Here is a 21,064-nt window from a genome sequence, read left to right on the forward strand (position 1 = left end):
ATAAAACCTCGTGTGTTTTTGTCTTTTTAACAGGAAAAATGGAAACTGTTACCAGCCTTCCTGAAGGTAACAGAACACTCCTTCATCCACCTGCTGTGTATCACACACATCTACTGAGTTTTATTCTTCATTAAGTCTATTTATTCTGTTATGACATGATATGTAATTTTATGCTGTGATGTCCATTTATATTGCAAAATAGTACTATTTTGGAAAGTTAACTCACAAACTATATATGGATAAAATAATCAGAGGAGTGCGGCTGAACGATTTTGAAAATATATCGAGTTGCAGTTATTTTGACTGATACTGTAATGGCGATATGATTTGTGCACGGTGTCTACAGGTCCTTAGAAAGTCTTATAATGTCTTTAATTATATTTTAGAAATATTAGCCCTTAAAAGTCATTAAAAAGTCTTACATTTGACATTGCAAGGTTTTAATCCCCACAAACATTTAATCTAATTTAATTTATCCATCTTTTCATTTTCTTTATCAAAATGAGTCGAGCTCCTCTGTGTGAAAGTTTGTGATGTTACAAATCCTCAAACCTACCAATGAACTAATAATGTCTCTTACTTTATACTGTCATTTACTTGTTGGCAAAATGTAGATTAACTCTAATTATAATATTCCTACAAAACTCAGAACAGGACTTCTTACATAGGCTACTACTTACCTATATATTTATCTGTAATGCTTAAATACGACAAAAAGGTGTTCTGTCCAAAACTGTGTTTAAAATTGGTTAATGAATGTCTTGAAAATGTCTTAAAAAACATTTAATTTTAGTGTCTGATACCTTTAGACATCCTGTTGTGATATTAAAGAGAATGATATTTTTTACATCACTATTCTCATATTAATTGAAAAACATATCAAAATGAAATGTACCAAACACAGATGTTTTCTTAAGTCTGTACAATTTGATATGTAGGCCAGGACATCCCTGCAGCATGACAGCATTTAACAAAGCCATGTACAAAGGCTCAGTCCTTGCTGCAGCGACCCAAGTTCAAATCTGGCCTTGCGGCCTTTTGCTGTGTGTCAGATGTTTTACAAATCAAGAAATGCAATGTATTGTGCAATGCACAACAATGCAACGTCAGACTGAAATCTGATATTGCCTTAAAACACTTATGCTTATTGATTTGCAACCTTGCGTACTATAGCCTCATACACCTGGATGTATTAAAGGAATAGATACTTCTTTAAACACTGTGCAAGCATATGGGTATTGACAGTGGATCTGGAAGTATGTTGATACATTTCAGCAGTAATTTACAATTTTTTTTAAAATTTCGTTTTTAAAGGAATGGTCACAAAATGTAATTTTTTTAAAAATCAGATTTAGATTTATTTAATCTATTTATAAGACAGCAATACAAAGGTAAACAACCAGAATAGATTTTGTAGAGAGGCAGAGCATCATCAAAATAGCTCGTAGTTTACATGCAGTCCTTGGTTTATCTGTCATCAATAACAAGTTTAAAGATGGACGTGTGGTTTACAAAGTGTTTTTGTAGATACTTTTTCTTATTCCACATAATGGTTGTGTTTTTACACTCAAACAAAACATGGTATTTTTGCCTCAGATGGGGATGTCATTACATAAATAACAAAACCTTTTATTCTTTTTCAGAACTTTGTATCTTTCTGTCATTTTGGAACATTTACTATCAGAAACTTGAAGGTTACAAATAGTCAAGACCTTCCTCCTGTTTTTACAAAGCAGATATTTTTCCAACTTCAAGTCATCTTTGGATTCACAGAATTTCATATTATCACACCTCTTATTGTCTCCACATTACAAACTTTTTTAACTCTGCACTTCTTTTAGTTTCCCTGTCTTTTTTTGTTTTTTACCCGTTGTTCGATCTTGTTTCCAGGTGAAAGGACTGGTGAAGCAGCACATCGACTCGTTCAACTATTTCATCAATGTAGAGGTAAAAACATGAATCCCGACATGAGCGTGTGTTTCAGTTTTTGCAGCTGCGTCTTCATGTAGATATGTTAATGTTGTTCTTGTTTTGTTTTCCAGATAAAGAAAATAATGAAAGCAAACGAGAAGATCACAAGTGATGCTGATCCCATGTGGTACCTCAAGTAAGTCACACGAACCTTCATCATTTGCATGAACAGATAGTAATGTATCACTGATATGTGCTTCATGTATGTCTGTGAACAGCTTCTATATTTAGGTTTGGTTTGAATATATTAAAATATTTTTCTTTCAGATACCTCAATATCTACGTTGGCATGCCTGATGTTGAAGAAAGCTTCAATGTTACCAGACCAGTGTCTCCTCATGAGGTGAGCTCAGCTTGTTTTCTTATATTAAAGAAAATATTATGAACCATTATTGGTAATCAAGTTTGTGTAGCTGTAGTTTTTAAAATAGAGACTTTTTTTTTTTTTATTAGAGACAATTTGTCAGACAATAGAAAATTAAAGGTTCAGCATGTAATACTGGAGAAAAAAAGTCATTTGTTGAGTCTCATTCCCACGTTGTCAAATTCTGATACTTTGGGTGTGTCACTACCAGCCCAAAATGTTGGCATTTGACAAACTGTGAATAGGTTAGTTAAATTTTTTTATATATATCTTGTTAAATATATTTTGGAACGACCCCTAGCTCACCTGGTGGACTGTGCACCCTAGTCGGCTGCGTCCTTTGCTGCGTGTCATCCCCCTCCGTCCTGTCACTTTCCAGCTGCACTAGCATGCAGAGTGAAAAGTTTCTGACAAGAACAAACATGACGATGGTGAAAGAGGTTGTAATAATGTACCTTTAACGCAGGCATCTTTGCAGACGGACATGGTCTGTGAGGCCATTAAATACATCGCGACATGTGGACGGAGAATTCTTTTCACTATGTTACTGATTCATTGTGTGTTGCCATTTTTAAAATTTCTTTGTCAGGTCCTAGTGCCGTGTCCCACTTGAAATACACAACACCCCGATTTCTAGTGGTACTGCTCTGTTCCATCCAAATCTATAAACTTTCAGAAGTTGTGCACAAATACAGACTAAATGAAAGTAAGAGTACAGACAGAAGGCTTCGTCCATATCCATATACGAATAACGTTGGGCATAACTGAACCTTGACAGGGATATGTGATTATAATTAAGGGAAAAATGTGTTGACATATGATGATGTCATGTAACAGAATATTTCACTCAGCATTCCTGTTTGTCTCCAGTGTCGTCTCAGAGACATGACCTACTCAGCGCCCATCACAGTGGACATAGAGTACACTCGTGGCAGTCAGAGAATCATCCGTAATGCACTGCCCATAGGAAGGTATCGTAGTTTGGTTTTTTGTGTCTCACAGTGTCACATCCTGTCCAGATGGCTTCATTTCTGACCTCCATAGTCAAAACTTTACAAACCAAAAAGCCATTTCATCAGATCTAACATCTTAAAACTTAAAACAGCTTTCCTTTTACTTAAGTCTTCACCTGCTGGAGCCTTGATAACAAACCGTTACTTCACAGTTTTATAGTTTTGTCCATGATGACAAAAACATTTGACAATCATATACAGTATAATGTGTTATTAATGTTTTTAACTCTGCTTTTCTCAGGATGCCAATCATGCTGCGAAGCTCAAACTGTGTTCTCACAGGAAAAACTCCCATGGAGGTTTCTAAACTCAATGAATGTCCTCTGGATCCAGGTACACAAAGGATGACACAGACTTAGAGCAGTAACACAGGCTAATTATTATCAGTTCATTTTCACAAGAGTGGTTTGTATCTCATATTTCTTCACAGGGGGTTATTTCATAGTAAAAGGTCAGGAGAAAGTCATTCTGATCCAAGAGCAGCTGTCCAAGAATCGAATCATCGTGGAGCAGGACAGGAAGGGAGCAGTCGGAGCCTCAGTTACCAGGTACTGCAACAACATCGCCACTAAACATTCAGTGACAGAGGAACATTAAGCTGCACGGTGGCTTCTGTAAATATAAGAGTGAACAGCTGTCTTTTTGTATGTGTCAGCCCTGTGATAGTGTGGATGTAGTCAAGGGTGTACCTGCCTCTGGCCCAGTGTTAGCTAGAATCAGCCCCAGCCCCCACACGAGCCTAAATAGGAGTAACGGTTACAGATAATGAATGAATGGATGGATAGTTTCCAGTTCTCATATTATTGTGTAACTATTGTCCGTCTTTGTCAAACCTTCTGTTTCCTCATCAGCTGTTTTTGTTTTTTATCTTCTCCAGCTCCACTCATGAGAAGAAAAGCAGAACTAATATGATTGTCAAACAAGGCAGATTCTACCTGAGACACAACACGCTGTCGGAGGACGCTCCAATTGCCATCATATTCAAGGTGTTTAAAAAAAAAAAATCTTTATCTTTTCTATTTATGTGTCATCAAGACGACAGCAGAAAACATTCAGGCATCATAATTAAATAAGAATAACAAGAATGAGCTCACATTGAAGGTAACAGGGCTGTTGATGATGACATGGCTAAATGACACCAAGTATCCAGTAGGGGGAGCTACAAGACAGCTAGATATGTTTGGATGTTGTTGCCTCAGGGGATGAAGCAAAATCTCTCGTTTGTTTCCAAAGTAACTTCAACTGATTAGATAACGTTTTATGTTTGACTCTGTTTTACTTCAGCCTCCTGGACTGTCCATAACAGGTGATTTCACACAACATAACAGGGTGACTGTAGGTTCTTTAAAAAGCCTTAAAATGTCTTAAATTTAATTTTATAAATATTGGGCCTTACAAGTCACAAAATAGTCTATGTTTTTATTTGTGAGGTCGTAAATTGCCACAAATATTTCTCTAATTTAATTTATTCATCTTTTAATTTCTTTTTAGTTAAGATGAGTCAGGCTGTTGTTCAGGAACATCCACATTGTTGCTGATTTTTAAACCCACAACTGAACCTAATACTTGACGACATACATGCACTTACCTAGGGAAAAATGTCGATATAACCTAACTCACTCTAATAACCATATTACAGGGGCGTCGGTGGCTTAGAGGTAGAGCAGGCACCCCATGTATAAGGCTGTTGCCGCAGCGGCCCGGATTCGACTCCAGCCTGTGGCCCTTTGCTGCATGTCACTCCCTCTCTCTCTCCCCCCTTCACGCTCATCTGTCCTATCAATTAAAGGCTTAAAAATGCCAGAAAAAAAATATCTTTAATAACCATATTACAGCATAAGACCTACCACTGCAAGAGACCACATATGTACTACTTTTCTTTTTATTCACCAGCAGTGCTTGAATAAGAAAAAGATGATTTGTCGGTCTTAAATTTGTGTATAATTATCTTAAAAAGGTTTTATAAAGCATTAAATTTAAGTGTCTGATGCTTGTAGACACCTTGCATAAATAATACATGAACATAGAGTTTTTGTTGCATGTTCATGTGTAGTTAGATGTCAGTAGTGTCCGTAATTCATGATCAGATTCATTTTCATGTGTCGCCCTCTGCTCTCAATGAAAATGTCAGTCAGCCAGCTGGCATCATTAACTTATTCCCCCTCTGAGGACAAATCTCTCCAAACATGTCAACTTGTGTGAGCGTTGAGTGTTTGGAGCCGAAGTGATTATCCACAGGACACAGTTTGCACGCTCGCTCTGTTTGCTGTGCACTTGTATATCCTGGGTGACTTCTTCCCCGTCCCTGTCTCAGTGTTTGGCTGCAGAAACAACCTCAGATCCAGTGTGGGACACGCGGATCAGTTCCCACAGCTTCACATTTCCATAAGCAAATGTCAGACAACCTTATGACTCCCAGTTCACCTCTCCTTCCCTGTACACACACTTCTCCTCCTCATGCGTCCCGACTCACCTCTTGTTCCAGAGTATCTACTGTGTGCGCATTTCACGTCACCTATCAGATCTAAGTCTGTCATATTATTCATTGTTATTCACATCACACACTCTCTGCTGGTCATTCCCACAGGGTATGGGCGTGGAGAGTGACCAGGAGATAGTGCAGATGATCGGTACAGAGGAGCACGTCATGGCCAGCTTTGCCCCGAGCCTGGAGGAGTGTCAGAAGGCCCAGATCTTCACACAGACACAGGTACCTCAGTGAGCTATGTGTGCCAGAACAGGGCAATATGGCTGAAATCATTATTACAAAGTTATAGGAATACTGTACTCTTCTGATTTTACACATAAAAGTCAGTTTACTAGTCAGAGGGAATCCTACTCAGCCTCAGGAGGGCATGTAAATTCTGTTTTTATCTGGATTAACAAAGAGTAATCAATATTGTGATGTGAGACAAGATATCTTCTTAATTTTTGGATATGGAAATATTGTAAGTGTTCTCTTTTACTGATTTTTAAAGCTGCACTACAGTAGTGTGATGTAATTTCCTAAACTTACCAGACTGTTCTAGCTGTTCTGCCTTTACCCACTTAGTCATTAGCCCTTTTTACACAGAGATCCTATGATAGGGCCGCAACAAAGATCCTTCATTACACAACCTCAAGGGCTGAAAAGGGATGCCAATGTGGAAGCGGCAAAAATTGCAGTTCATTGAACGGCCACTTTGGGTTGGCTCCAGAAGGGAGGCAATCCTTATAGACCCCCACGTTGAAAAGACCAACTTTACAGCAGAAATAAACATGTTTACAGCCTGGTAAGAAAAAATGGTTGTGGTGTCTGTAGCTAATGTCAGCATTCACTCAGTAGCCTCTTTGGGTGACAGGCTATTTGCAAGTTAAGTCCAGCCCTTGGTCCTCGACTGCTCCACCCTTTCAACCACATATGGTCACTTATAACCCTGAAAAACCAAGATGGCAGTGGGCAAAATGACAAACCAATGGGTGACATCACAGTAGCTACGTCCATTAGTTCATACAGTCTATGGAAAATAACCCTTGATGCTATCAAGGTTTTCTAAGCCTGAACTTGACACTTCATACAGAGCCTCTGTGGTACTCAGTGTGGGTGTGGAGTTTAAGGGTCGTGGGGATTTACCAGGCAGGATTGGTCTCATTAATAGATGCAATTTGTTGCATTACCTGAAAGTAGGATCCAGCATCTTTAAAACTTGACCCGTCCAGGTTCTAAATGTCAGGATATCTCAGTTATCTGATTTTGACCTTTTCTAATCCCCTTTAAAATAAAGCAGTTTGTGAAAGGAAGGTCAGCATTTTGGGAAATACAGTGACCAGGGGTCTTAAACATTTTTCAGGCCAAGCACCCCTAGCGTAAAGAAAGACAGAGTAGGGACCACTTACTGCATATATTAGGCCCTAAGCATTAAAGGGTTTTGGGGGTACTTTTTCCTTATCCACTGTGAGGGTCCATGGACAGAGGGTGTTGTCTGTTGTAAAGCCCTCCGAGGCAAACTGTGATTTCTGATACTGGGTTATATAAATAAAACTGAACTGAATATTATATAAAATTGAGTTGTATATTAAAGTGGGCAGATGGAGGCTGTCAGGCAGAGGGTTTTGGTTTTCAGGTGGGCGAGGGAGGAAACTCCACTTTCACAAAGACAAGTTGTTGCAAAAGGCTACATGTTGTACAATATGTTGACTACATATTAATGTGTATTTTCAGACATTTTTTCAAAAAAATTTTAAGAAAAGGAACTTCCAAAAAATGATCAAACAATAATTTTGTGGCCCCGTCGTAGTGGAGTTAGACATTTAGATGACAAGATTGATACAACTGTCATATCTGTTCGTTAAATACAAGCTTACAGCCAGTTAGCTTTGCACAGAGACTGGATACGGAGGGAGACAGTTAGCCTAGCTCTGTCCAACACTAAAGAAACCTGCCTACCAAGCTTACTAATTGGAGTTTCTGCTGGTTGCCTGGCAACCTCACAGGAACGACAAGACTCAGGAAGTCACATCACCCCCTGTAAAACAACAACTCAACAAATGGTCCTTCTCTCTCTTTTGTTTTTGTACAGATTAAACAAAGGAGATGTAACAAGTTAATTAATGAGCTTCAGAGCTGTTTCCTTAGTTTGTGCTAAGCTAACCGTGGTCATCGAATCAATCAACTCTCAGCAAGAAAAATAATAAGAATTTCTTAAAATGTCAAAATATTTAGGATAATTAGAAAAATGTAAACCAATAATGTGAATCATGACTCGACAAATCAGTCGACAGACAGTAACAGTTCTCTGTGATGCATTAAATGAACCTCTCCAGCTATTGAAGGTTTTGTGTGAAACAAAAACTTATAGAGCTAATTTTCATGTTCAGAATAATTGATTTGGCCAACAGAAATTGTAGAATGATAACATATTATTACAGTACGATTCAGCTGGTGGTCAAAGAACGCCGATATTGACTCATCAGCGAGCCCTAATGTGCCCATTAACTGGTCCGAAGAGCAGGATGTTGTTGTTCCGACACAGAAACAAGCGTCTGTTGACAGAAGGTATTTTCTTTGTGTCTCTGTGATCAGATGACGAAGGTTTTGTCTTACCAGCCAGTCAAGTAATGCTTTGGGCGGTTCATTCAGGAGGCCCGCGTGTTTTCTTTGACATCTACAGATGAATGCAATCGGCCAATTTGTTTTTCATAAAGATTATGTTGTTAGAGGAACCGCTGATGCATTGATGAGGCCATATTTGCTTCCTAGCAACCGGTCCCCGCCGCTCTCATGTCCCTCTGTCTGCCAGCCTCCATGATGTCTTTTCATGGTATTCATTGGGTCATTGTATTGTGCACAATGAGGCCTAAATCTATATAATTAAAGGCAGATAAGGCTTAAGAAACATTGTTATCAGATTATGATAAGTAATCTGTCCAAACCAAATTTGACTGTCATTTTTTTTTCTAGTGGTAGTTCCATACATTTAGGAATCAGATCTGATGACACATGATTTCATCAAATATATATATTGTTTTATTTCTCTGGATTAGACGATAACTTGTTTTTTCTACACAGTTGCCTGAAGGGTATTTATGTGAATATATTTTATATATATTTAATGCATTGTGGAGGGCAGGGTGGGTGGTCCTGCAAAAAGTCTTCAGCCTCATTAACCTTTGACCTTTACTATAGTTCAGTAGAGGGCTGCAGAGGAACACTGACTCAGGTGTGTGTGTGTGTGTGTGTGTGTGTGTGTGTGTGTGTGTGTGTGTGTGTGTGTGTGTGATTCACTTGACCTCCCACGAGCCCTTTTTCTAGAAGATTCCACACACATTAATCATTTTACAACATTAGCACCAAATGCCTTTAAATGCTGAGTTTCAATGAACACATCACCAACAGAACTACTGGACAGAGCAGGTTATTGAACCTAAATACCTTTTGAATAGCAAGTGAAGTTTGTTATATAAATTTCAGTATCGAAAACAGTGGTGCTGTCACGATACTGGAATTTCTATCTTCAATATGATACCTTGAAGTATAAACTATTAAAATACTATTTCAAAAACACAAGGAGAAATTGACATTGAGGCCAAATAAGTTAAAATTTTAATAAAAGATAAATATAATAAGGCTATAACATGACAACAACTTTTTTATCCATAGTTAATGGCAGAGAAAAGCTGACAACAAGAGGGAAAGCACAACTGGCACCGGTGTATCGATACTGCTGTGAAAAAATGAGCGCCGAAACGGTTTCAAATGTTCTGTATCAACAGGTATTAATATTTTTGACAGCACGTCTTCTCGTATACATTGACATATTTTTGGCTTTTCTTTGTGGTGATTTTATTTTGTGTTTTATATTGTTTGTTTTAGAGCTGTACATTTTTATTCTGTATTTTGTTCCATGTTGTCTGTCTGTAACTTATATTGCTGCCTGTCTTGGCCAGGACACTCTTGAAAAAGAGATTTTTAATCTCTAGAGGTTTATCCGGTTAAATAAATAAAATAAAAACTTCTGTGAAGTTTCAAAAGTTGCATGGCGTCGAGGGGAGACTGTTACTATGCAATCTCAACATCCCGGGTTTGACTCCACCTTTGATGCATGTCCTCTTTGCTGCTGTCAAGTGTCAAAAAAGGCAACACCCCCCAAAAAAATACCTTAAGAAAAGTAAAAAAAAGTTTGCATCAAATGCCTGATCAGAATTGTGGACATTGGATCACAGAAAGAATGAATCAACATATTTCCTGAGCTGAATCCAACTTGAGAGGATTTTCTATAACAGCAAAGTTGTTAATGTAACACTGACTCTGAGTACTCGAGTGAAATAGTTAAAAGATGGGGGCGCTGAGTAGCTCACCTGGTAGAGCAGAAACCCCATGCACAAAGGGTACAACCTTGCTGCAGTGGCCGCTGGCTCGATTCTAACCTGCGGCCCTTCGCTGCATGTTACCCTCCCTCTCTCTTCCCCTTCACCCTACCACTGTCCTATCCAATAAAGGCCAAAAAGCCCCCAAAATAATCTAAAAAAAACTCTGCAAAATGCCAATGACATAACAGTTCCCTTGGTTATAACAGTGCTGTAACAACACTCTCTGTGACATCTGTGTCTTGACTTTCAGTATTTTACTGGCTATAATCCAAGGTGGTACTGAACTGTATCAAGCTGGAGATTGGTATCACATTGACACCAACATCGAAAATCCTTCAGACAACACTCCTGTTGACGGCTCTCTGACCTCTGCTGTACCTGCTGATCTGCATTTCAGGCTCTGAGGTACCTCGGGAATAAAGTGCGGAGACAGCGCATGTGGGGGGGCCCCAAGAAGACCAAGATGGAGGAGGCCAGAGAGCTTTTGGCATCTCTCATCCTCACACACGTGCCTGTATGTTAACAGACAGACAAGAATCATAAAGTATACTCCGTGTATTCCACAAGCTATATTAATTTTGTATTTTGTCTGCAGGTCAAAGAGTTTAACTTTCGAGCAAAGTGTATTTACCTGGCTGTGATGGTTCGGAGGGTGATCCTGGCTCAAGGGGACAACAAGGTGGACGACAGAGATTACTATGGCAACAAGCGTCTTGAGTTGGCTGGACAGGTAAGCCTCTACACACTATGTGGTCTCATTTACTGCTTTATAATGACATATTTAATCCACCATTCAGTCAGTCTTGTTATGTTTCACATTAAAAAAACATGTAGGTTCATTTTTATTTGTCAACTGATCAACAGGAAATTGTTCTGACATGAAAAGGCGCCCTGTTGAACAGGTGTTTAATACATTTTCATTACTCATAGAGCCACTAGAAAACAAAACAGCCTCGATGCTTATTAATAATACATGTATAGAAGAGAACAAATAACGCTCACATGCTTTAGTGCAAATGGATCACAGCACTGGACCAGAGGACAGCGGCTGCTCCAGCCCTGATCTCTCACCTGCATCTTTGTTCCTGCCTCCTTCTTTTAATAAGACTCTCATTATTTTTCCTCTCAGCTTTGTTTTTTTTCCCTGTTTTGTTTTCATCCCCCCCTCCCCCTGTATTTCAGCCTGGCTTTGTCAGGAGAGAGATATGCGGTGGCACCAAAATCCAGAGGCTGTGGAAGCATGGGGATTTTTCAGCACCGTGACAATAGAATTGCTGCCTTGACTGGAGCGATTGAGCTAATCCGCAGGCCCGGCTCTGATAATGTAATTACTGCTGTCTTAAGGCCTTTAATTTCCCCCCCAACCTGCTCTGTATAAGGAGCAGGAGATGGGAGGAGGAGGGGCGCAGAGCCCTCTTTCAATAGGGGGCTTACACACTAACAACGCCAGCAATCTCCTCACTCTCCAATTATGGTTCCCTGACATTCAACTAATTGGCCTGGCTGCGCAACGGAAGCTTAATTTCTTTATTAATTTTAAGCAGCGCTGCCTGTTTGTTTTGATGTATGCTAATTCACAGGGTGGGTGGGGGCTGTGAGAGAGGTTGCCTCCTGTAGGCCCGGCGGAGGAGGACAGGGACCTGGGACGGAGGCCAGGTCAGGCTTATCAGTGAGCCGGCACACCTGGTTATTAAATGTGACTGTAAATGCACCTCAGCACTGATTGGAGACAGGAGCAGATGTGGGGTGCCAGTGGATCTGAGACTGTGTGAAGATAAAATGACGACTCTCTGAAATGATTGTTCTTACTCAAAGGTAAAGGTAAAGTTCCACTGATTGAGAAGTTTGTTCTCCGCATTTGACCCATCCCCGGTGAGCAACAGCGGTGCCGTGCTCGGGAATCATGTGGTGATCTAATCCCCCAATTCCAACCCCTGATGCTGAGTGCCAAGCAGGGAGGCAATGGGTCCCATTTTTATAGTCTTTGGTATGACCCGGCTGGGGATCGAACCCACGACCTCCCAGTCTCAGGGCAGACACTCTACCACTAGGCCACTCAGCATCTCGTCTGGAGGCTCAACAAGTAAATAACATCATCAGAAACGTTCTGAGTGACGATGGTTTCTCTCTCTCTTTCCAGCTCCTGTCTCTGCTGTTTGAAGATCTGTTCAAAAAGTTTAACTCTGAACTTAAGAAAATCGCCGACCAGATCATCCCCAAGCAGAGAGCAGCTCAGTTTGATGTGGTGAAGCACATGCGGCAGGATCAGATCACCAACGGCATGGTCAATGCCATATCTACGGTGAGTGTGCAGGATTGTTGGTTACTTTTGTAAACACTCTCACCAGTGAAAGCTAAACTCAAAGCCAGCCCCAGATCCACTCCGATTTGGTGTTTTTTCCGGTGCTGTGTCTCTTGGGTGCCTGTTGCTTACAGCCTGGCACATGGTTTCTGACCTCACCTGAGCGCTGTGGAGGTACACGGCCATAAACATCCCAAGCACAGAAAATACGATGAAAAAAGGAGAATACAGGCCAAGGCTCCAAGGGACATAAGTGATGATTAAGAGGCATTATTTCTGTTCTAGTCTATAAAATGTTTTTTAAAATCTTGCTATGTTTAAATAAAAAGGATGCACCTCTCCTTCAGTAGATCCTGGTTTAAAACCTTATGCCAGCAAACATCCAGCCTGCTGAAACCCCTGTCAGGTCTGTCTCTACGGACAGTGTTAGGAGGTACACTTAATGCTTAGACAAACATTTTTGCCATCAAATGATGATATATAGTTTTTCCTTTTTTTTATTATGTAAACAGTTATTAACTACTTTCACAAACCTGGACTTTTTTACTCAACTGTTTATTTAAACAGGCATCATCTGAGCTGAGATCACACACCTCTACATGTATTCCTACCATTAAAAAACTTTGAAAGCACCAGAATACTTGTTTTAAGCCTGATTAATCCTAAATTTTTAAGTTCAAATTTTAACGTTTGTTCATAAAAGTGTTTTTCTTTCTGCCCACAGGGAAACTGGTCTCTGAAGAGATTCAAGATGGACCGTCAAGGTGTCACCCAGGTCCTCTCTCGTCTCTCCTATATTTCGGCACTTGGCATGATGACCAGAATCTCGTCCCAGTTTGAGAAGACCAGGAAGGTCAGCGGGCCGCGCTCCCTGCAGCCGTCACAGTGGGGCATGCTGTGTCCGTCTGACACTCCTGAGGGAGAGGTGAGTGAGCTGCAGCAGCCACACCTGAACCTGTTAGTGCTCACCCAGTGAGGAGCTCATACCAGCATCACCTCTGTGGGAATGTACACAGCTCTGTATGTTGAATATCTGCTAAATGCTAAAATCAGAGTTAGCCTAGAGGCCCTGAAGCAAAGTTATTTCTTAATTCTGTTCAGTGTTGACTTATGTGAATCATTAAATTAACTGTCATTTCTTGCGTGTACAAACAGCTCACCTGTGCATTTTCTAAATAGAGCCTACCTGTTTGCTGGCAAAATTTGGGTCATTTTGTCTTTGTCTTTTTCCAATCACTGCCTTATGTAATGTGTGGAACGTTCATTGGATCAGATTAAATAACATTACAGCAGTGTTTTTTATTGTGCAAGACAAAAACACTGCTTTGTCAGTACCTTGGTTCTTGACTACACCCAGAGAGAAACTAAAGGAATGGAAGAAAGGAAAGAAAGAAAGAAAAATATAGTGAGCCTTGACATCAAACGTACTGCTTTAATTTCAAATTGTAGTCCATTGGCCTTCATTAAAAACCATTGAACCTTCAAAGCTAAGAAGATTTTATATGTTTTTTTCCATCCCTGTGACACTCAGAACTCTGAGCTACCATTAAAGGGGAAACTTTGTCAATTTTCAGCCAACTTTGTATGTCGGTAGCATGTGTAAATAAGCTGGTAAACTTTCCTCCATCCTACCAGCGCCAAGATCTCCCTGCTCATCTGTCAAAGCTCAAAGTCATCACGTCATCTAACAGATTTTAGCTGGCTCTCGGGCTGTTGGTTGAACTATAGATTGTACTTTTGCAGTTTTGAATGCCTGCCACCATGGACACAAAGAGTATGGAGTATGAAGTGGACAGAGAGAGATTCACTCCTCTCTTTAACTCTCAAACTCACTTGTAGATTGATTTGGTGTGGTTTTCACAAAGACCAGTGTTGCAGGTTTCTTGTTTCATCATCACGTTACTCAGTGTGAATATAAAGAAACATAGCCCTCTATATAATGTAGTAGCTGTACATGGTTTATATCATTGTTTTGTTTCTTAGGCCTGTGGTCTGGTGAAGAACTTGGCTCTGATGACCCACATCACCACCGACATGGAGGACGGTCCAATCATCAAACTGGCCTTCAACCTGGGAGTTGAAGACGTCAACCTGCTGTGTGGAGAGGAGCTCTCCTACCCAAGCGTCTTCTTGGTCTTCCTCAATGGTAAGACTCCTCTGCACCAGTGCAGCGTAATAAATAAACATACACAAAGAGAATTAACAGTGGATGCTGTTGCTTTAGATCACTTGAAAAGAAAGTTTAATCCTCCCTGTTTTGAATGCGTTGCCTATGAACATGAAGGGAAAATATTCTGTTTAGTTTACAGAAGGCAATTTTGTATTTTGCGGGGAGGCTGATAAGTCATTAATTTCATGGCAGCAGCAGGTATTATTCTTGAGTCAGAACTTGGCCCCTTAATTACTGTATATGTTTGTCTCGCCACTGATAACTGTCAAATTATATTAGCTGCCATACCATTTAATTAGTTGGTAGCAGCAGGTGTCAAAGCCCTTCAGAGTGTGTTCAGTGGAAATGTGCCCTCACACAGAGGCAGAGCACAGTGTCTCCTCTGTTCTCCAGTCATTTGTCTGTCAGACTTGATATGAACAAACCCCTGCAGGCAGCTTGAGTTCTGCTTTCACCAGTCGTGGAGGTTCAGAGTACACTACTGTACACGCACGCTGTTTTTTTTCCATTTAAAGTTTGTGGATGACTCAAAATTTCACCCAAAAGTAGAATCTACTCACTGTTTATTACTCTCACAGCAACTTTAATTATCTGCTGCAACTTTTTGACTTGTTATGGATCTTTCTTTAGAGCTGAAACATTAGTCAGTTAAGAGAAAATGAAGTACAAAATGAAATGCATCACAAATGTGTCACAAATTATACATACAAACCCCCCACGCTAAACCTCCAAACCAGTCATCACTACACACACAGTTTGCCTTGTTCATCAACATAAACACTCTTCGTCATATGCATCCAACCATTTTTAACTGCTTATCTGAGGCCGGGTCGCAGAGGCACCCCTGACGTCCCTCTCTCCCAAGCAACGCTTTCCAGCTCCTCCTGGGCGATCCTGTGGCGTTCCCAGGTCAGACGAGATATAAAATCCCTCCAGCGTCTTCTGAGTCTGGGTCCAACCTGGACGTGCCCGGAACACCTCCTACAGGATGCGCCCAGGCAGCATCCTGATCAGATGCTCGAACCACCTCAACTGGCCCCTTTTGAAGAGAAGGAGCAGCGCAGAAGGGGCGCTGTTCCTTCTCTTCGAAAGGGGCCAGTTCAAGCCAAAAATAGCAAACATTTCTGTGTTCCAGCTTCTCACATGCCTTAATCTGCTGGTAAAACTTTGTCTGAGGTGACAGCAAACACACTATATTTCTATTGTTGACTGTTTGTCCAACAAAACAAGTGTCACATTGGACTATGATGGGCATTTTTCACCCATCTCTGGCATTTCAGTAATAATAATAATAATAATAATAAAAATGATACGTTAATGCACTTTATTTATAGGCGCATTTCAAAACACTCAAGGGCACCTTGTAAGGCACTGTTTAAAACAAACATCATAAAGTTAAGCAGGCAGTGATATACAATATTAAGTTAATAACATATCTAGGCAAAAATCATGATTATAAAATTGAAGCATAAAGTTATCATATTAAAGTCATCATCAGTGCAAATGTTGATGTGTGTGTCAGCCTTAGAGTCAAGAGCAGACCAAGGTTTGCCTTTTTTGTGGACAAGATGATTAGTTGAAAAAACAATGGACCATTATAACATCCAGAAACACACACAAATTAGTTACTGGAAATCAGTGGTGACATTGTTAATTGTAGAGTCAAAGAGTGTGGTCCGCTAAACATGTTAATCTTCTCATCTAACTCCTGAGAAAAGAAATGCACATATTTCCCAAAATGTCCTTTTAGTCAGAGCTGAAACATTTTGAAGACATTTAATCAAATACAGTACTGACTCACAAAGTATGTCTTCATGTCCAGACTGGTACCAGTACATACTGACAGCTGATGGTGGTAAACAGCACTGAGCATTTATGTAGTTATGTAACTATGTCAAATGTCTGTCTGTCTGTGTATCTATCTGTATCATGTCAACAGGTAACATTCTTGGTGTGATTCGAGATCATCACAAACTGGTCAACACCTTCAGACTGATGCGCAGGGCAGGTTTTATCAACGAGTTTGTGTCCATCTCCACCAACCTGACCGACCGCTGTGTCTATATCTCATCTGATGGAGGACGTCTCTGCAGGTGGGGAAGTTGAATCCTGCACTCATACACAGGGCATACACAAAAAGCATTAAAATAAGTCTTTGAATGACACATTAATCAAATTTTCTCATGTAGGAAATTTTAATTCTTTGCTGACACAATTTGTGAATTTAACACGGCACATTTCAACAACCTTTCATCATTTTTCTTCCCAATGTTTAAAAAGAGGATCTGTTTTGCTCATTCTCAGGTTCACACTTAAATTTAAGGTTTCTAACATCCAGTACAGCCCTAACAAGCAGTTTGACAGCGTTCTGCTTTGGTTTGTGTTGTTGTTCTCTATCAGGCCGTACATCATCGTGAAGAGGGGACAGCCGATGGTGAAAAACAAACACATTGAAGATCTGTCACAGGGCTACAGGTGAGGCTGGAGGAGTCTCTAAGAGCATATTTGCTTGCAGATAGTCACAATATTTGTAAAGATTAAGTTGTTTTTATATCTTAAACACATTTTTCTTGGCTCCAGAAACTTTGAAGACTTTCTGCACGAGGGCCTGGTGGAGTACCTGGACGTCAATGAGGAGAACGACTGTCAGATCGCCCTCTATGAACACATGATCAACAAGTGAGTGGCATGTGATACACCTGACTTTGTTTATGTCAGTTAGCACACTGGTTTCACCGCCTCTTTAATTTGTTGTTTTTTATTTCTATAGAGACACAACACACTTGGAGATCGAGCCCTTCACGCTGCTCGGGGTGTGCGCTGGCCTCATTCCCTACCCCCACCACAACCAGTCACCCAGGAACACATACCAGTGCGCTATGGGCAAGCAGGCCATGGGTAAGACTCAGCTGAGCAGGTAGCATCAGTCAGCAGGCAGCTCATTAAACTGTGAAGATCTCAAATCCTTTCTCAAACATCCTCCACACAGCTGCGGTGTTGACTTCTGTGCATGCATCCACACAAACACAGATAGTGACAGTAATTTAATCTTACATCAAGACCATTCTTAAGCCTCCTAAATCTGCTGGTTCAGAGTTTAGACTTTTATTTGCACAAGTTAAAATCATACAAAAGGACATTAGAATAACAAACACTATAGATACAAGCAGCCCGCTGCTTCGTCTCCCCCAAAATTCTGCTCCGGCTCTACTTCTTGTCAGAATACATTTGTGTGTGTGATTGAGTGTTTTTCTTATGTGTGTGTCAGTGTGTGTATGCGCATGGACATCAAACATGGGGCGCTTGCGTAGGTTCTCTATTGTGCCGTGTGTGTGCGGAGGCCCTTTCCCTGCCAGTCACCCAGAGTGTCATTAGCAATTCATTGTGTCTGCTCTGGCTGTGCTCAGGGGGTCAGTGTGCTCAGCTGCGAAAGACCACAGAGTGCGCACCCGCAGCTCCTTGGTAACCAAAACTTCCCCAAACGGCCCTGCTAACATTCGTAAGAGCCACTGCCGTCACCCCCACCCCACCGCTTTACCTCCTTCCTCCCCTCCCCCCATTATTAGAAAAACACAGACTGGAACTATATTTGGCCCAATATCCTCTGCCTTGTCTGTTTTGTGTGGACAGCCCTATACATGTGCAAATCTGGTTGTGTGGCTCGGGCCTATTATCACAGACTCTGTGCTTGTAGCCTGATTGTGAGGTAATAGCATCTGACAAATGTCAAGGCTTCCAGGGAGACCAGGCTTTATGCCATAACTTGCCCCGTTCCTCCACTCCGCTGCTCTGAGACGGTGCTAACCAGGTCCAGCCCTGACCCACCCAGCAGGAGGATTAAACACCTGTAATCAGCTCTGGGCTTGTTACAAAAAAATATATCACTCATTACTCGTTACATTTTTTTGTAAAGGTAATATTATTACTTTACTTATTGCTCCCTGCCAACAGTTATTCGTTACACTACTTGTTAGACCTCTTTTCCAACAAAATCCACGGGTAAACGCGTTAAAAATAGGTGATAGATTCCTTTCCTATTGACAGTAGACCGGAGCTGTGTACACAGCCCTGCAACAGATGAGTGTGCCTTTCTGTGTGTTGTTTTTTTAATTTTTTTATGTGTCACGTTTGACGTCACAGACAGGCCAGAAAACAGGTTAGTAAACAGCAGAAAGCAGCATCGAGGGCTGTAAAAAATGTTACAATGGTCACATATCTCTTTCGTATTCAGTCTCTCCCTCAAACTCAGTGCAGACTAAATTAAAACGACGTTTGAGTGCTGCTTGGGCGGAGAACGATGGTATTTTAAGGTGCATCTCATTGCATCTCGCCAGTTAATGGGCTAAAATAAGCACATTCACCTTGGTGTTGTGTTTCTATCAAAGCCGTTTGGAGCCAGTGCCGATAAATACCTATGACTACTGCAGAGTGATTTGAATGTGAATGGTGATTGTAACCTTTCCCATTACATTATAAAGGCTGATATTTGCGATTGTTAGCAGGATTTTTATGCAGTGGAAAAGGGGCTCTATATTACTTTTCGTAGCACCCTACAAAATTGGAGGTCTTCTCTTGTCTGTCACCAGTATTTTTTCCCAAGGATCTGTCTGAAATATGGTGACTCAGTCGTGGAGACAGGAAACATTTCATTTAGCCTGACTTCATTAGTTGCTTCTTTGTTGCTTATAGCCTTGCAGCTGTCCACTATTAAAATCCAATTTTAGTTGTTTAGCCAGTGTAGGGTTACAGCCATCATCCGCGGCTGCAGAGGGCTCACCTTTGGTGCGGTGTATTTCCATGAGCGTCACATTGTTGTTCTGTCGGATGTAGTGGGTTCTTCAGGAAGTAAGAGGTTGTGTTCTTCATCTTAGGCCAACAATGTGTTTCCATCTTCTAAGCTAGCTTGCTGCTTTGTGACGTGTGCATCCTCTATGTTTACGAAAATTAATCTGGGGATGTGATTAATTGACATGTGACGACAAAAGTAAGGTTGCGTACCAAGTTTTTTATTTTTGGGGCTAAATGTGATATTATTACTGAAAGTTCTTTAGTAATTCATTACACTAGTCGTCACTGGAAAAAGTAATTTTACTACTGTAACGCTTTACTAGTAACACATTACTGCCCAACTCTGCCTATAATGCGCTAATAATTGAGATATAGACAGTTACACACATTGAAAATGGAACTTTAAAATTAAAGATACATGCAGTAAACATGAATAAGATAGTTCCATGTCAAAGAGTGAGTCACAGAGATAAATTCTCCACACAAAGCAGAGGTCTTCATCTACTCTCCATGTCTCCTCTCCTCAGGCACTATTGGCTACAACCAGAGGAACCGTATCGACACTCTGATGTACCTGCTGGCGTATCCACAGAGGCCAATGGTCAAAACAAAAACCATCGAGCTGATTGACTTTGAGAAGCTGCCTGCTGGTCAGAACGCCACCGTGGCCGTGATGAGCTACAGCGGCTATGATATTGAGGATGCTCTAGTCCTCAACAAAGCCTCGCTCGACAGAGGTGAGAGCTGTTAGTCTGAGGCTGAGAGGGAGTGTGTTGTCAGTCTCGCTGGATTTTAGCATTTTGAGCGACATTTTTCATTGGATTTTACTTTTTAAAAAATGCTTCTGTTACAACATATTTACATATCAACAACCTGTTCAGGTAGCACACACTTAGAAATCCTGATCTCTACGTTTCCCTCCAGGATTTGGCCGATGCCTTGTCTATAAAAACTCCAAGTGCACACTGCGGCGTTACACCAACCAGACCTTTGACAAGGTGATGGGGCCCATGCTGGATGCTGCCACACGAAAGCCCATCTGGAGGCACAACATCCTGGATGCTGACGGCATCTGCTCCCCTGGTGAGTACCAACAGGACTGGAGGAAACCCAGCATGGCTTGCTGCTCTTTACTAAACTCTACTGACTGACCAGACTGACCGATGTGACCAATGTCTTGTTTATTTATTTACAGATTGTGATCATGGACATCTTTTGTTGTCTTGTTGTTCTGTTCTGTGTTTAACTGTGTTGATATTTTATTTATTGTTTACTGTGACGCTGGGACATTAAACTTTTCTAAGTCTAAGTCTGTTGCAATACACATGACTGTATCATAAATAATACAACAAGATTTATTTATAACGTATACAATAATATGAGGAATTATTTGATGTGCAGTCTTTTACAGGATGTCCATTTATTTTGCTGGTGCTGGCTTTCTACTGACAGCAGTGTGACTCAGTGTTACAGGTGTTAAAAGCCTCCATGACATTTTACTTATTGTGATGTAATTGATGTTGGAATTTATGAAGTATGCTGGGTGTGACATACTTGATCGGGTAAGAGGGTCAGAGCAGTTGGATTTGTGATGGCTTGATTCTGTT

General features: G+C 40.8%; 1 protein-coding gene across 1 annotated transcript in view; it reads left to right on the forward strand.

The window, feature by feature from the left end:
• The window catches only part of polr3b (polymerase (RNA) III (DNA directed) polypeptide B), a 31,333-nt gene that overhangs the window by 468 nt on the left and 9,801 nt on the right, over positions 1-21,064 (forward strand). The window contains exons 2-21 of the mRNA XM_050073970.1: positions 34-66; positions 1,891-1,947; positions 2,043-2,107; positions 2,239-2,314; positions 3,206-3,306; positions 3,590-3,681; positions 3,779-3,896; positions 4,226-4,334; positions 5,936-6,058; positions 10,595-10,711; positions 10,793-10,927; positions 12,338-12,499; positions 13,224-13,424; positions 14,483-14,645; positions 16,609-16,762; positions 17,070-17,144; positions 17,250-17,348; positions 17,440-17,567; positions 19,985-20,194; positions 20,382-20,540. Coding sequence (XP_049929927.1) covers positions 34-66; positions 1,891-1,947; positions 2,043-2,107; positions 2,239-2,314; positions 3,206-3,306; positions 3,590-3,681; positions 3,779-3,896; positions 4,226-4,334; positions 5,936-6,058; positions 10,595-10,711; positions 10,793-10,927; positions 12,338-12,499; positions 13,224-13,424; positions 14,483-14,645; positions 16,609-16,762; positions 17,070-17,144; positions 17,250-17,348; positions 17,440-17,567; positions 19,985-20,194; positions 20,382-20,540 — 2,377 coding nt within the window. The remainder of the gene's footprint in view (positions 1-33; positions 67-1,890; positions 1,948-2,042; positions 2,108-2,238; positions 2,315-3,205; positions 3,307-3,589; positions 3,682-3,778; positions 3,897-4,225; positions 4,335-5,935; positions 6,059-10,594; positions 10,712-10,792; positions 10,928-12,337; positions 12,500-13,223; positions 13,425-14,482; positions 14,646-16,608; positions 16,763-17,069; positions 17,145-17,249; positions 17,349-17,439; positions 17,568-19,984; positions 20,195-20,381; positions 20,541-21,064) is intronic.

This window comes from Epinephelus moara, chromosome 20 (assembly GCF_006386435.1).
Source record: "Epinephelus moara isolate mb chromosome 20, YSFRI_EMoa_1.0, whole genome shotgun sequence".
NCBI lineage: Eukaryota > Metazoa > Chordata > Actinopteri > Perciformes > Serranidae > Epinephelus > Epinephelus moara.